Here is a 15,816-nt window from a genome sequence, read left to right on the forward strand (position 1 = left end):
CTCAACCATGTGGCAATGTTTAGGAGTGAAGCTTGCCTTCGGAATTCAGCTGGAGCTTTTAAACTGGCAAGTCATTTATGAACAGGCCTGGTGTGGTCCCAGCTGGGCCTGATGGTATTAATGATCCCGGGGCTAACACACAGGAAGTTGATTGGTGCCCGTGTTAGTTTCAGTGACCTGTTAGGTTCTGATTCCATTTCCGGTGACGCACTGTAGACACATGGCAGAATAAACCTGGGCTGCGTTGTAAACTTGACTAGAGCAGGGCAAGAACTTTGAGACAGTTTTTCCCCTCTACTGAACACTCCAGAGTAGGGATAGCTAGAGGAAGAATGAGGGAGGTGTGGTGGGAATGGAGGAGGTTACTTTGGGCAAAGCTTCACAGAACAGGGTGGGGATGGCATCTCATGAATGGACTTTCCTTCCCACTTGATAACTGAATTCAGCGCTTCTAAAATTAGGGTGTTCTGGCCATGAGGAGGTAAACGGTGTCCTCCAGGTTACCTCTCTCTTCCACTTCTACCCTGCACTGGAAACCCTGTTTTTTAAGTAGTTCTGAAATTATTTCTCTGGATATATACATGGGGAATCACCCTGAAATATCCTGTGCCTTATGGAAAAGGCTGTATTGCAACAACCAAAAAAAATCATGCCATCAGTTAGAATTTTTGCATTCGAAGTAATTTTCCTTGTTATTTAGGGCACTGTACTAATATGTCTTAAAGTCTTAATATATGTCTTATGTCATATCATGATTTCCCTTGTACCTTTTAATCCTCCTTTTCAGTGTATGCACGTGTATGGATGTTTTGTTTGTTTGGTTTTTGTTTTGGAAGATCAGGTCTGGTTTAATGATTTGGTGGGTGGGAAAGAGAAAAAGAAATTTAAAATTTTAGCCTTCAAAGCATAGGAGCAGTAAAAAACATTTTTTTTACACCTTCTTTTGAAAAATCAACTGTAGACTATTTATGCAGTTACTGTGGACCTTTTATAATTTGAATGTTACTAATTTGAATGAATGACTGTTATAATTTGAATGAAGTGTGGACCATAAAATTATACCCCCAAATGTCAAGATTACTTTTAGTGAAAGATAATAAAATCATGGTTGGCCTGTTAAGTAACTGCAAAGTTTGCCCTCCCTTTCTCCACCCATGCTTATAAAAGAGCTCTTTTCCAACTAAAATAATTATTCCGTAGCATAGCACATTACTGTTTACATAAATTACCTCATTTATTATATGCAAACTCGCTGCCAGCCATCCAAAATACAGTGGAATACCCTTCCAAGGCACTGTGCTCCGGAAAGGAACTCAGTATAATGCAGAACTCCCTTGGCCCTTTTCCAGACAGTTTATTCAATTAAGTACCCAGATTACCTCATTTTAGGATTAGCCTAAGCCTACATCATAGATCCCTTCGGACAGCACCGAGTGATGGTCCAGTGTCCCATTAACACCTATAATGAGACTCGAAAGAAAATCTTAGGGAGGCACTGCTTCGTGACAGCTTTTTTTTCTTATACCTTTTAGATTTTTATGTTGTTTATAGATCTTCCGTCTTTTACCTTGGCAGCTTTTTCTCACTTCCAGATAACCTCTGCTTCCTAATTCTGTGGTTCGTAGGGATACTAGTAGTGCTGATGAAAAAGATTCTTGAGGCCTGATTTCATTTACTGATGATGATGATGATGGTAGTGATGATGATAGCAACAGCAATAGAAGGCCGCATTCATGAAGTAGTTCCTTAAGATGTGTGTCCGTGTCCCCCCCCACACACACACACCCACACATACACGGTTGACAGGTATCCCTTCATTTAGGCCCCTAACAGTCTGTGTGTGATCATTGTAATCACAGTCCCCATTTTACAGATGAGAAAGTTTGAAGGCTCTGGGAGGTTCAGTAACGTGCACCCAGTTACTGAGTGAGTGTAAAAGCTGGGAGAGGAACTGACTGCAAAGCCTGTTTTCTTTCTGCTCCGCCACATTTCATTTCCTCCACATCATCAGTCACGTTGGAACAACTAATGGCTGCACTGGAGCTGGGAACGGAACAATAGGGTCAGAACTCACTCAGGCAAGTTTGTCTCAGTTGATAGACGTGGAACCTTGGCTTTGTGTTGGCCTTTTGTTGCTCGAGAAATGCATCGACTTCTGATATGAACTTGCCCTTTGGGACATCATGAAGAAAAGGTGATCAGATCATCTTTCCCGTCTGAATGCTTCATTAAAAAATAGCCTTTCGAGTATTTGGGACTGTAGGTTTATGGGGTCAAGGACATGTCTGCTTTGCTAGTAAAGTCAGAGCTTTATTATATATTCTGTTAGGGCTGTGGCAGGGTTGGTCTGTGCTATGGTTGACGGGGCAGCCAGCTGGAATGGGAGCATGTGCACAAGCGTGCCTTTGGAAGGGAAGCATTGTAACGAAAACATTCTTTTGAAGGCAGATTTCCAGGTGTGCTGTAAAGTGTTCTAGGCTATAATTGAAATATAAAAGAATGCTTCAAAAGCAGTGATCTATTTTTTGGTGATTGTTGTGCTAATCCTGAAATCTGAGCATTAATTAATATAAAGACAGGATTGGATGCACAAAAGTACCTGTTTTAATCAGTGAGCAGGTTGCTCAAAAGTAAGCTGGTTGAGGCTCCAAGTCTAAGGGTGAAAATCTCACTTTCATCTGTCAAATCCCACCCTAATCTGCCAAGAGCAGCCACGGGGGGTGGGGGTGGGGGGTGGGGGGACCCTATGGCAGCTGCGAAGGGGACCCTTCCACTCTGAAAGCTTGATATGGGCAGAGGTTTGCTGTAGTTCAGGTATAATAAAGTGGTGGAGGGTTGTTTTTTAGTTGGTTTGTTATTTTGGGTTGTTTTTTTTTAGTATTCCATTAAAGCTCAAAAAGAGTGAATCCGTTTTCAATTAAAATCTGGACCTGGATGAGAATAATTCTCCACTGTGGAAGCTTTCAGTTGGCAGAAGGTTTTGTCTTAAAACTTGAGTAATCAGTTACTTTGTAGCAGGTGCAAGAACTGTGTTGCCTTTGCTGGCATGCTCCATGTGAGGTCACCAGGCATTCAGAAGCCCCAGGAAAGTCAGCCTTGAGATCTTAAGGAACACATGGTCACTGTCGCCACCCTGCACCACCCCCTAACCTAGCATAGGGGCATCGAACTCAGGTGTACAAATAGCAGCAGTGAGTATGAATACTGCCGCTGCATACTCGGTGTAGATGACAATATTGTGTGCATGTGGCCTCTTTGTAATTTGTCCCCAAGGTAGAAAGTAAAAGCTGGACTCTTGTATATGAGCTAGGGAACCAAAGGTGACATGAGGTGCTGGAGTCTTGGTTCCTGTGTGGTCTAATGATGGCCGTTGTAGGCATGAATTGATGCTATTTTACCCTTTTTATCTAGACGCATTACTTTGGCCTTTGGTTTCTGAGCAAGAGCCAGCAAGCACGATGGGTGGAGCTGGAGAAACCTCTGAAGAAACATCTGGACAAATTCGCTAATGAGCCTCTGCTTTTCTTCGGAGTCATGTTCTATGTGCCAAATGTGTCATGGCTTCAGCAAGAGGCCACAAGGTAGGTGCACATTATCTGGTGTTCCATATAAGGGTGTAGATGAACTGTGGGGATTCATGTGAAGTAGATGAGCTGGTTGATTGGAGGGGAAGAGGGAGGGAAAAGGGGAGGGGGAGAGAGAGAGGGAGCGGGAGGAGAAGATGTAATGGGGAGAAGGTAGGGTAGATGGGATTGTTTACCAGTTTCTTTGCAGCTTTAGAATTTTTGTTTGAATTCATGTAGCTAACCCCAGTGGTTCCCTATAATACTAGTGAGGTAGTAGTGATCCTGAGTTAGGCAGAATTTTATGTCCAGCAGCATAGAAATATTAGTTGGAGACTGGGGGTAAAATATCCTAGAATTTAATTAAAAAATTAGCTACCTGTTTATTCTTTTGTTCACCCCTTCACTTAGAATGTCCCCACACAAAATGTACTGTTGTGCGGGGAGTCACGCGGGATCTCTGGTGCCACTCCCCACATAAGAATGTAGGATACGGTGAGGCCAAAAAGCAACACCCACAGAGCCATAGATAGGGGAGTCACACCACTATAGTCTTGCCAGCGGCTGGGTTGGAGACACAGGAAGCAGGAGCCACACTATCCACAACCTGCTGTCCGTTTGTCTCTGCCAACCCACCTCACTTGCTAGCTGCAATCCGCCGTGCTAACTGCAATCCACTCTTGCTAGCTCAGCCACCATCTTCTTGCTAGCCCCCATTTGCTGCTAGCGTAGCCACGGCAGTTATATTGTGGCCCGTGGCTCACTGGTTACAGCTGACGGCCAACTAGCCACAGCTGATGGCCATGCAATCACAGTTGATGGCCATTTACTACCTGAGCCAGCACCTTTCCACGTGAGGCCGAGAGCCTGGAAACTGCACTTCTGGCTCTGTCCCCACATGTACCATCAGACTTTGGATTTGAGGATTGAGAAGGTAACTGAAGATGAGATTAGAGTTGAGGAGAATGTTGAAAGGGCAAGAGTTTTGATTGTCTTAGGTTAAATAAGAGGAGACAGGAAGCCAGTAGTAAAGAGGAGCCTCAGGGATGGGTCCCACCCTCCTGTGCATTGGCTGCTTTACCTTGGAGAAAATCACCCGCCATCTTTGCAATATTTCTCCCTTATCTGTAAAGAGAGGGATTTGGATAAGTTCCTAAAGTTCTGGTAGTCTGAGATTCTATGAATGAAACAGTGCATTTTTGTTGGTGGTAGTACAGCTCATTTATTGGTAAGAGTTTCCATTAAAATGTATTGGAGGAGTGTCTCCTTATCAATGGGTTATTTTCAGTAATAATGGGAATCGCACAAGCCCTCTGATTTTCGTCTTTCACCTGGATCGTGGCATTCAGAGTACGTGGGATACAGTGCCAGTGTCATCCTGAGACAAAGGATACTTGATAATTGCACATGTCGTTTCTTAGAGTTTAAATTTCTGAGATAAAAATGCTCTTGAAAATTTTATGTATATTTTAAGATAATAGTTTCCATCATCTTTTCTTTCCTCTTTTTTTAAAATAAAAAACTATTGTTAAATAGGTGGTGATTCTGTAAAGAGGCCATGAGGTAGCTTACAATCTGACCCAGAAAATTATGTTTACTCTTTCCGGTGTCATTCATTTGAAGCTCTTGGTTGTATCCTGTTGTGCATTGAGTTCAAGTTATTTCACTTATGTTCGTCGTTTCTGCACAAGAAATTGTTTACGCCTCAAAATGGCACACTTTCCACTGGCTTTTGATTCCTCCTTGAGTAGTTTACAGTGTTAGGAACACAGCATTAGGTTAATAAGTGCTTGCTGACCCATGGCTCTCAGACCAGTCATTAGGTGCAAGGCAATGAGTAATAAGGATGAAACACAGACTACAAATTAATGCACATTGGAAAAAATTCCATCTGGAGAAAAAAATGAAGTGTCGTCACCCAAGACAGACTTTTTCTGTAAGGTCTGTGTTTGAGGAAGAGCAGTTGAAATGGCGAGGGACTCAGACATTGAGCTCTTAAGAAGTTAAAGAAATAAGGCAGTTTAAGCTTAGAAAAATGAAGACTTGCAAGGGTGCAGTAGCTGCCTAAGGATATTTGAAGACTTGCGGGAAGGAATTCAATGTCAGCTCTGGAACAGAAAATGAGTGAAGTTCAAGGAGCTTGAAAGACTTTGGTGATTTGGCTCAACATAAGAACACAGTTTCTAATAATTAAATCCATATAAAAGTGGAACAAGCAGACATATAAAAGAGTGAGAGCCCCGGTGTCTGGAAGTGCTGTAGCACAGAGTGGATAGTCCGTGTGGTATCCTGTGAGGAGACGGCCATATTGGGTAAGGTGTTGGAATGGAACAGTGCTTCTCAGACAGACGGCCTGCTGTATCCTAATTACCTGGAGCGTTATTGTAAATACGGCTTCTAGGGCTGGCTGTCCCAGAAGTCTGAATTGGAATGGCTAAGGCTGGGATCAGGAGGATAGATTGTTTAAAATAAATACTATTCCTCTGGTGGTTCTGATGTTCCTCCAGACTTAGGAATCAGTAAATGAGGTGACCTCTAAAGCGCTTTACAGTTTTAGATTTTCCAGGTAAGTAACATTAACGATGCGTTATTTGACTGTCAATATTTGTATTCATAAGTTGAAATCTTAAAATTTGAGGTAGAGAGAATTTTTGGTGGTGGTGGTTATCGAGGCTGGGGATTAGGAAGCATTTCTTTCATTTTCCTTTAGTATTTCTTTTTGCTCAGTGAGCGTGGTTCATTAAGATGAAATTTGATAAGGAGGGACAAAAGTGTTTTCCAACACGGGATTTTGCAGCAAACTGTTGCTGTCATGTCATCAGAAAAACTAATAAAGAAAATAAAGCTTTGAAGGACATTTTTAAACTGAAACATTACAGCTAAACTGTGTAGATTTCAGGTATAACCTTCTCTTTATGGCAAAGGATGTTTAAAGTTAGGAGCTGTGTGTGTGTGTGTGTGTGTGTGTGTGTGTGTGTGTGTGTGTGTTTTCAGCATTGTAGGAATTTTTGTTGCCCCAAGGGAAAACTGGAATGTGCCCAGAGGTGTGTGAGCAAGTCAAAGACGTACTGGGAAGATGGAGAAATAAAACACAAGAGTATTGTCAGTAGAGAAGGGATAATTTATAGAGGGAGAAAGGGAATAACATACACTCGGGAAGGTGGCGGGCCACCAGCAATGACTCAGGTGTGATTCAGTGAGACCTACTGTAGGTGGTAGGCACGTAGACGAGAATAGAACGCAGACCTGATGTGGACAGGATAACATTTTTAAACGCTCAGGGTTTCTGGGTTTGACGTTAGAGAAGAATCGATGAGCTGAATTCAAGGTGACCAATGCTACTCAGAGGCATTAGGAGCCTTTTTTGGGGGGTGGGGATCTGTGCCTTTTGGGGAGGTTTTAGAAAAGCATCTGGGGTCCCATCTGAATATTGAAACTGTCTTCCAGGCAGAGCAGCCAAGGAGAGGCAGTGGTGAGGGGGCAGGATTCCAGAGGAATGTTTCGCAGAAGGAGGAGGGTTGGTGACTAACTCTCTAGCCATCCGCTGTTATCCGAGTTACCTTACCAGGCATCTCAGGTGGGAGATGGGCTTTGGCATCTCAGAGCACCTGGGATCTGCCTTGTCTGACACAAAACAGTTAGTCTTTGTGATGCCCTCAGAGTCAGATATTTGCATAGATTAGGAGTAGAAATCTCTCTTTCATTGTGGGCAACCGTTGGAGGAGGCAACCATTCAACCATCTGTGCTTTAAAAATAAGCCTTTGTCTGGAGCCAACCAAACTTGTTTTTACCTAACACATGTTTGCAATGGTTTGGCTACTTCTATTTGAGAGTAAAACAAGTTCCATAGCATTAGTCATGACTCGCCATTTCTGCTCTCTTGAATAAAGACAAAGTGTTCAGAATTAATACTCTGGGTTTTTTGTTTGTTTGTGGTATGTGTGTGAACCCATATATATTAAGACACATGGGATGAAAGGAAGATATACTATTTAAAAGGCTTGTATTTCATTTCTTGCCCCTAAACAATCCCATCCTTGAAAACTTGCATGTTAATAAGAGTGTTTGGAACAGCACAACAAAAGTTTGAGACCGATGTTGGTTGCAAACTGTTTAAGAAGGCAATGGATTTTATTAAAATGATCAAATCCAGATTTTTTAAATTAACAAATTGAGAAGCTCTGTTTTTTTTGACATTAATTCTGACATTCTGTGTCTCATCTGGTCTCCCGGCTATGACTTTTGAAGAACAAATCTCGTCATAAGTGAGGGAAATCGGCCAAGATACTATGATTGAGTTGGAGAGGAAGGGACAATTCATGCCCTAGTTTTAGGTGATAATTGAATGAGAAGACAAAAGATATCAAAAAAGGGGAGTACACACAGGAGTGCATAAAAGGGGGAAAAATCTCTTGATATTCTTACGGAAGTGTGAAGAAAACTTGTGAAGAGGACACACTAGTAGACAGAGGGAGGGTGAGTCCTGGAACCATAGGAATTAAAAAAGATTAAGAAGAGAATAAGACACATTACCTTGGGGCTTTAAAAATCTTAGTTTTCCCCTTTTGGTTAAAATGACTAAAGGCATGGAGCCACCATAATTTTTTCCCATTTTGCTTTTTTTTTTTTTTTTTTTTCCTGCTCGTATTCCTTTTTGCCAGCTTTTCTGTTCAGTGAAGGGACTCTCGCTAGCAGTTCATCTTCCCCCGCTATGTTCTCCTCCTGACTCAAAGGAAAGATTTTGGTAATATGTTTTAATGATTTGCGTAGCAACAGGCTCATTATAAACACATGGTTTTCAGTTTTTTCTGGACACAGAAAGAAAAAAGATGGCTTGTGAAGAGGTGGAGAAATTCTTAGTCAAACAGAAGGATACTTAATAATAGCAAGGGGAAGGCAGACAACTGCTGGCCAAGATCACTGCTTTTAGTTCAGGTCTGGGATTTTCCAAGTCTTTCTCCAGTGAGGAAGTCCCTCTTGAGTTTTTTTCAGTACTAAAGAGAAAACTTTTAAATGAAAAAGTAATTTTTGAGGAGTGAATTTAGGCTTCAAACGTTTAAGTTGCTGATTGCATGCATGGTTTGAAAAAATGTTTAATTCTGGGACATTTCACTTTTACCAAAATGTGTTTGTCTTTACATTACTCACTGTGGGATGGTATGTTTGCATAGTGCAAAGGAGCTTTTAATTGTCCTAATGAGGTAGGTCAAAGAACCTTTCCTTTTTTTCCAGGACATGTTTGTAGCCCGTTGTTCAGGTGGCACTGGCTGCCCTTCTAGTGGCGAGTTCTCTCTATAGGAGCAAAGCAGTGGAACCGTAGCTGTAGCCAGCATGGTGACGCCACAAACCAAGGACAGTCTTCAAACACTCATGTATCTGGTGGAAACTCCTGGTCTGTGGGGGCCTGTCCCAAGCTCCCTCCGTCTATCGGGTGCTGCCTTGGTATTTTCTGTACATCTCCCAACATCTCTATAAAATACTAGACTGTGAGGTTCTATTCTAGTCTGCTAGGTTAAATTGCCTGGTAGTTATTCCCAGAAGGATAAAAAAAATACTTAATCTCTGGATGGCACTGTATGGGGACATTCTTCAATGTTAAATATAGTTCCTGTCTGGGAAGAACTCACAGGTAAGGTGTCATTCCACATTGAAAGCTGTACTGTTTAGGTCCCATAAAGAGGGTGAGTACATCACGTGTTTAGCCTATGATAGGGGCCCCTTTCCTGGACCAGTGGCGTATTAATGGCAAAGCCAGATTAGGTGAAGTCTTGCATCCCGTAAAGGCCAAAACGGTGTTTTTATTTTTATTTTTAACTAGGTTTCAGGATGTAGTTCCCATGACCTTACAAAAGCTTTCTTCACTTTTCCTTTCTTGTAAATACTGATGCTGTCCCCATTCACACCCTTGCAATCTGCTTTGACTGCAATTGTAAATAAGTCCGGTCCAACCAGGGTTGAAAGTGTCTGATTTAAAAGCTCTAATTATGGTAATGTTTCCATTTCCTTTTACAATACCATTTATTTTGTTCCTCAGGTTCTTTGAGTTCTTTCATTGTTTTGAAGTGTCATTTTAATGGCTATTTAAAGTGTACCCGCAGGCTGGGAAATAGGGACTCCCTTCAAGCCCGACTGAAGAGTCAGCATGGGGATGGCCGGTTAGCTCAGTTGGCTGGAGCATGGTGCTAATAAACCAAGTTTGCTGGTTCGATCCCTGCACGAGCCACTGTGAGCTGCGTGCTCTCCTTAAAAAAAACAAAAAAACGAAAAAGAGCATGAATTCCCCATGGATAATACAATTTGCTGAGAATGGCAGGTTCTCCTCCTGGCCAGCTCCAGCTGGTGAATGGGAACTTGCTCTCTCTCTGTTGATGATTGAGAGCAGGGCTGTTTCTGCCAGATAGTTCAGATACTAGGATTTAATCCCCAACGTTATTCTGTGTGGGTAATATAATGTATGATGAGCTAACAAAGGGAAATGGCCGTCCATAACCACCAAAGCAACCTTGAAGGCAAGAAGAATGGCTTTCCCAAAAGCAGATTAGTTGGTGACAGTGTTCGCTGCCATTCTCCATGCTTTTCATTTCAACCTTTATTAAAAAGCGCCTAGTCCGTGTTAGACGTTTTGCTAGTCAGTGGGAGTGTGGGAAGGAACAGACCTCACCACTGTCCCTGCTCCGCCAAAGCTCTATCTCTAAGCAGCTTTCATTTCATTTCCACGTTTTTGACTTATTGGCGAATTATTTGAGTCTCTCCCTGAGAGTCCAGCAGGTGTCTTCCAGAACCGGGACCAGATCCGGGACCAGCCTCGGGCCTGCGACCTGCGCAGTTAGTTGCACAGGGCCCCGTGCTCAGAAAGACTCTGTGCGTAGCTTATTGCTCTGTTTTTCTCCTCGTGAAACTCTAATAATTTCTGAACAACAGACCCTATGTCTTCATTTGTCACTTGGCTGCAAATTATGGAGCCAGTCCTGCCCAGGACACCCTCCTACTTTCCACCTCTGCTCAATTCACCCTGCTTGTTTTGTTGGTACCTTGTGAGTTGCTCTTAGCTGGGTGGATCTAAGCCGGCTGTTATGGGTGTGATCAAAGAGAAAAAGTAAATAAATAAATAAAAACTTGCAGGGGAAGAAAAATACAATTTTCACTATCTATGCAAATACGAAAACAGAAACGTGGCCCTGGTAACCAATTCAGCTGCTGGACCTGACTCACTGGAAAATCCTCCAGAGTCTGGGGACCTGTCTGTTATAAAATCAGTTCGATTTCCTTAAGGGAAACTGATTGGTTAGCTTTTCTCAGTCCTCAACTAGGATTTCCTCAGGTTTTACTGTGAGGAGGGGACTCCACAAAGTTTATGCTTTTCTTAATAAGAGTATGCGAGTTTCTACCATGTGCAGGTCTTCCAAATACATGGAGTTGCTTCTCTTTTTTGCCCTCAGGGGGAAAACAAGATGTTGTCTGCAAGATATGCAGAGAGGTGGGTAGCTATGGAGGCAACCCACTGCCCGTGGAACAATGAAGTATAGACAGGTATAATGAAGTGAACCCTGAAACAGAATCTGGTATTTCTTTACTATTTTTTTCCTTTTAGGGGAGAGAAAACAAAGAGTAAAATAAATCAGTATTCTTTAGTAAAACCACTTGACATTATTATTCATTGTAGGTGCTCCATAATTGAAGGGGGAAAAAAAATCAGAATTTCAAAAGAAAATGCATCAGAGGCATCATTTATGTTTCCAAAGGAGCTTTCATGGCATGTCAGCATTCTTTAATGCATCTGACATTTGATTTTCACCCTTTGTAAAGCAAGATATGCTTCTGTGTGTTTTAACTGTTAGTAAAGCAAAGTTTACAAAAATCAGGTGAGGAGGTATACTTCAAAAAAAAATTTTGCCTTTAAAGTGTTAAAATGAGCTCATGTTTAATCATATGGTTAGTGTGTGTTTAGTAGTATTTGGTGATCTATTCTGAACTTCTCAAAAGCAAACAAAAATCATGTGTTTCTGTTGAGCCATTTGGAAAATCATTTCTTTAAGCAAGGATATTAATTTTAAACTTGCAAATTCCTTGATTTTCAAAGATACGTTCATTCATTTGTTCATTCGCTCATTCATTGATTCCAAGTGGTTATCAGTGTTACGTAGCAGAAGACTGAGAAAGATTCGACATTTGACCCATGAAATTGTACAGATATGTGGTAGAGTGTGGATTAAACTATTAGATTATTCTATTTTTTCAAAAGCTGGGTAGAACACCAGGATCCCACACAGCAGTGTTTACCTTCAGCCAAGGGGTGGAGAGAGGGGAAAAACAAGCAGGAGCTATGGGAAGAGGTGTTTTGTCATGTCAAAGCACGCCAGCTATGCTTTATGAATTTTTTAAAGACACCTATTTCCTTAAAAAGGATTTTTCGGATTTGTAGGGGTATCATTATGATGGGTGGGATTGGGACTAGTGTGTTAATTTCAATAATGGATTTTTAAAAAATCTTGGGGAGAGAAGGAGGCACGGGGAGTGGGTGTTCTAGAATTCTTTGCTCCACGTTATTCCTGGAATTTCAGTGCGGGGACCTTGAGTTGGGGCAGAGTGGGTGGGGAAGGAGGAGGGAAGTGACAGAAGTGCCATATTCACTCGTTAAATTGGCCCACTGTCCAAGCAACAACAGGATCTAGAATGCACAGAATTCTTTGTTGTGCTTTATGGTGTAGCTGTTGCCTGACCCGATACATGACCTTAAACCTCCCCAGCCTGAGGATAGTATAATTCTGTGATGTTCTGTGGAAGAACGTAGTTTACATTCCATCACCTGATGCAATTTCATAATAACAATGGTAGCAGCTAGTATTTATGTGTGAGGCGCTGCACTAAGGAAGCATCTTACGTGATTTTCAGTCCTCACTAGGACCCTGTGAAATGGGCACTATTATTATTCTCTTAAAAAGGATGGGTGTTTTCTAATAGAAGTTTTATTACTCACAAGTGGAGTTTTCATCCGTTAAATAAATTGAATCTTTTATGTACTTTGCCAGAGAAATACATACGTCCCCCACCCTTAGCTTTACTGTAGTAACAAGGAGTTTGGTTTCTAGTGAAGTGTCAGCAAACAAATCCAGAGGGCTGAAGTACCTGTAAGGTCATAGGGTACAAACTGGTCCCATGAGGGCTGATTCTGGTCTATAGGTGGGTTTTGTTTCACCCGGACTAATTTCTAAAGAACTGAATTTGGATGCTCTACAGATAAGCATATACTGTCTAGTTGGTCCCATTTAGTGACTCCCCAGTGTTAATCAGCAACATTCACTCCTTCATGTGACTGCCTGGCCCTGCAGGCGTTTAGGTTGTGGCCGCTGATACTGCATTTCCGTGTAACTTGGAGTGCCTCTTAGTCCTGGATCAACCCATCTCTCTTCACTGGCCCAGTTAGATTTATGCCACGCAGTGTCCAGCTGTCTTAACACTTCCTCCACCTACAAGAGACTGTAGATGGTCCAGCTGGATGTGAGAGTCTCATGTCCCCTAGTCCTGACTTGAAAACTTTGTTTCTATGTCAGATCACTCCAGCGTGCGAGATGCTACATGTCCCTGTACTTTATGTTGTGGAGATGTGGCTCATGTTTTTCCGATTTCCTCTCTTTATTGCTTTTAATATCTGCGTCATCTCTGACTACTCATAAAAGGTTCCACCTATCAGAAAAGTACCAAATGTCCCAGAGGCCAAAAAAACATCATCTAAGTCTTAAACAGACAGAGCCTGTTTGAGAAAGTACAGTTTGCTGTCTATCAAGACAGATGAAGCTTTACCAGAGTCATCGTTTTCTCTCTAGACCTGAAACAGCACAGATTACAGAGGCCAGTTGCTTTATTTCTGCAGATGAAGAAAGTGAGAACCAGGGAGATAAAGGGACTTTGCCCAGAGTCACACAGCTGCTTAGTGACAGAAGCCTGGCTCTTAAGCTGGTACTGGAATGGGCTTAGGTGAACCAAGCCTGCAGACATGGGAGAGCCCATGGATAGGATTTATTTAAACTTCCAAAAAGCCATTGGCCATCCTCCCCTCCCTTGTCCTGCACCAGCAAAGACAGGCTGTGGTATTGGAAGAGATGCTGGGTTTTTTCAAAGGGAAGGAAGTAGTTTAGACAGAAGAAAACAAAGGGTAAGGGAAAACAGGCACTTCTTTGAATGGAGTCGTTTAAATAGTGAGCATTATGTAGAGATTGGAACTAAGATGGGTTTTATTTAACGTTTTTATCAGTGATCTGCAGCCCTGGGCACATGGTGAAAGTGCCAAGCTTTCAGATGACACTAAGCCCTTTAGAAGAGTGGAAAATTGAGACATTGGAAATAAACAGTAGAAAGGTGTCAGCAAGTGTCAAGTTACCAGGTGTGACTATGAAATAATGATACTGCTTTCTGGTGTCGTCTGTGAAAGCAGAGGAGGAGTCATCGTCGTGGGGATGTGTTGCAACATGTTTCAGCCGAACTCTCTTTCAAGGTCAGCCTGTCAATCTTGTGCCTGCAGCTGGGGAGAGTGCGAAGAGCCAGCATAAAAATGTGTTACTGTTTTTCAGCACAAAGCCAGCAAAGTTTACGTCAGTTGAACTAAAATGCAAGTCAGACATATGATACTTTCATAGAAAACATGGAGATGACACAGTGTTAGAAACAAACGTTTTTGACCAGGACAAAGGTTTTGAAGAAGGTAGTCAGAAGACAAGTAAGATGATTACTCGAGAGAAACCAGTTGCTCTAAGGAAAACTTGAAAAGGTCAGTAATTTGGATCCTTGAAATGAATGACCAGCTGTGAAAAGATGAGACTACTGATGGGAAAATTTAAATGCAAGTTATGTATCTGCCAGACTGTGTTGTATAGGATGATTGATGGAGTCAGCAAAGAACTGGCATTTGGTCTAATCTTCAAGGGAAATAATAGCTGGGAGTAAAATGTAGTTTAAAACGAAACTCTGCCATAGTAGGAGCACAGACTTGAAGTTAGAAGACCTAGCTGTCAGTATTTGTTTTTTGGTCAGGCTCTGTAAACTCCTAAAACTCAGCTTTTGTGTTGTAACCAGTCAGGAGATGATACTGGCATAGCTATCGTGAGGATTAATTCAGAAAGCACCTATTACTGTGTCCAGCACATAGTAGGTATTCAAATAATTTTTTTTAAATAAAAAAGATATGCTATTCATAGAAGGTAGCGAGAAATTGCTGTGTTCCTCAGGAAACTGTGTAGGTAGGTGTTAGTCACCTGGTAGAAGAATCAGTCCTGACCCTCACTAACTGGAAACATACAGGGATGAGCATTCTGGGAAATGTAGTTCAGCCTAGTCAAGTTGAGACATTATAGTGCTACCAGTGGCTTAGCACATAACTGATGATTAGCAGAGCCCAAATCACTATAAACCCTGTTTTAGTAGAAACTACTGAGTACAAATCTGGTACTGACATGAGTTCCAAAAATCCAAATCACTCTCAAAAGACAAAGGATTTGATGTTGTTGAAGATAACAGCACATGTGTCCCTTACTCTCTCTGATACTTCCCAAAGATAGAGTTGCAAAAAACTAATTGATTGTTTTCATAAACATGTATTTCCCAAGGAGGTTCCCTGTCCTCACCCCTGTCTCACACAAGGGAGCAAATCAGGTCCAGAGAGCCCAGGCTGGGCCTGCTTACTGCACTGAGGTTATCAGGTGAGTGCGAGGAAACTGGATCGGGCAGACCTGGCCACACAGCCTCACAGATGGTCAGAGCAGCTGTTCAGGGTCTCAAAGCCAGGTTGGCTGCCGCAGGAGGGGCCAGGCTGACCTGAGGTTAATCTTTTAGTACTTGTAACTTGAAGAGGGTGCAGTCTGAGGAAGATAAACAGATTCCAGTTAAAGATTGTTTAAGGTTTGATGGGCTCTTGGTAACTAATGATGATTAAAAAAAAAAATCTACGAAATTGGGGTCCTGTTGATTCTTTAAGTGTGGTCCTTAGACTGAGTGTATCAGAATTCCCTGTGGCATTCTTTAAAAAATGCAGTTTTTTTTGTGTTCACTCCTCGCTTCTCAAGTCAAAATCTGTTTTTAATCAGTGCCACAGGTGATTCTTACTCTTAATGTTTCGTTAAATGGAACGCAAGTATATCCTGATGTTCTTTCAGCTACAGCTGGAGTTTGATGTCAGTAAACTGATGTTACAGACTCTCGGGATGGATTTTGAGGAACGGGATGGGAATTAAAGAGTTGCAAGGTTTGGGACATCTGGTT

The 15,816-nt window shown here is 42.0% G+C and overlaps 1 protein-coding gene across 2 annotated transcripts in view; it reads left to right on the forward strand.

Annotated features, from left to right (window-relative positions):
* The window catches only part of PTPN14 (protein tyrosine phosphatase non-receptor type 14), a 149,667-nt gene that overhangs the window by 71,565 nt on the left and 62,286 nt on the right, over positions 1-15,816 (forward strand). For both annotated transcript variants that reach the window (XM_019738101.3, XM_019738102.3), the window contains exon 3: positions 3,412-3,581. In XM_019738101.3, coding sequence (XP_019593660.1) covers positions 3,412-3,581 — 170 coding nt within the window. The remainder of the gene's footprint in view (positions 1-3,411; positions 3,582-15,816) is intronic.

The sequence above is a fragment of the Rhinolophus sinicus genome, chromosome 11 (assembly GCF_057876585.1).
Source record: "Rhinolophus sinicus isolate RSI-liver-muscle chromosome 11, RSI-T2T, whole genome shotgun sequence".
NCBI lineage: Eukaryota > Metazoa > Chordata > Mammalia > Chiroptera > Rhinolophidae > Rhinolophus > Rhinolophus sinicus.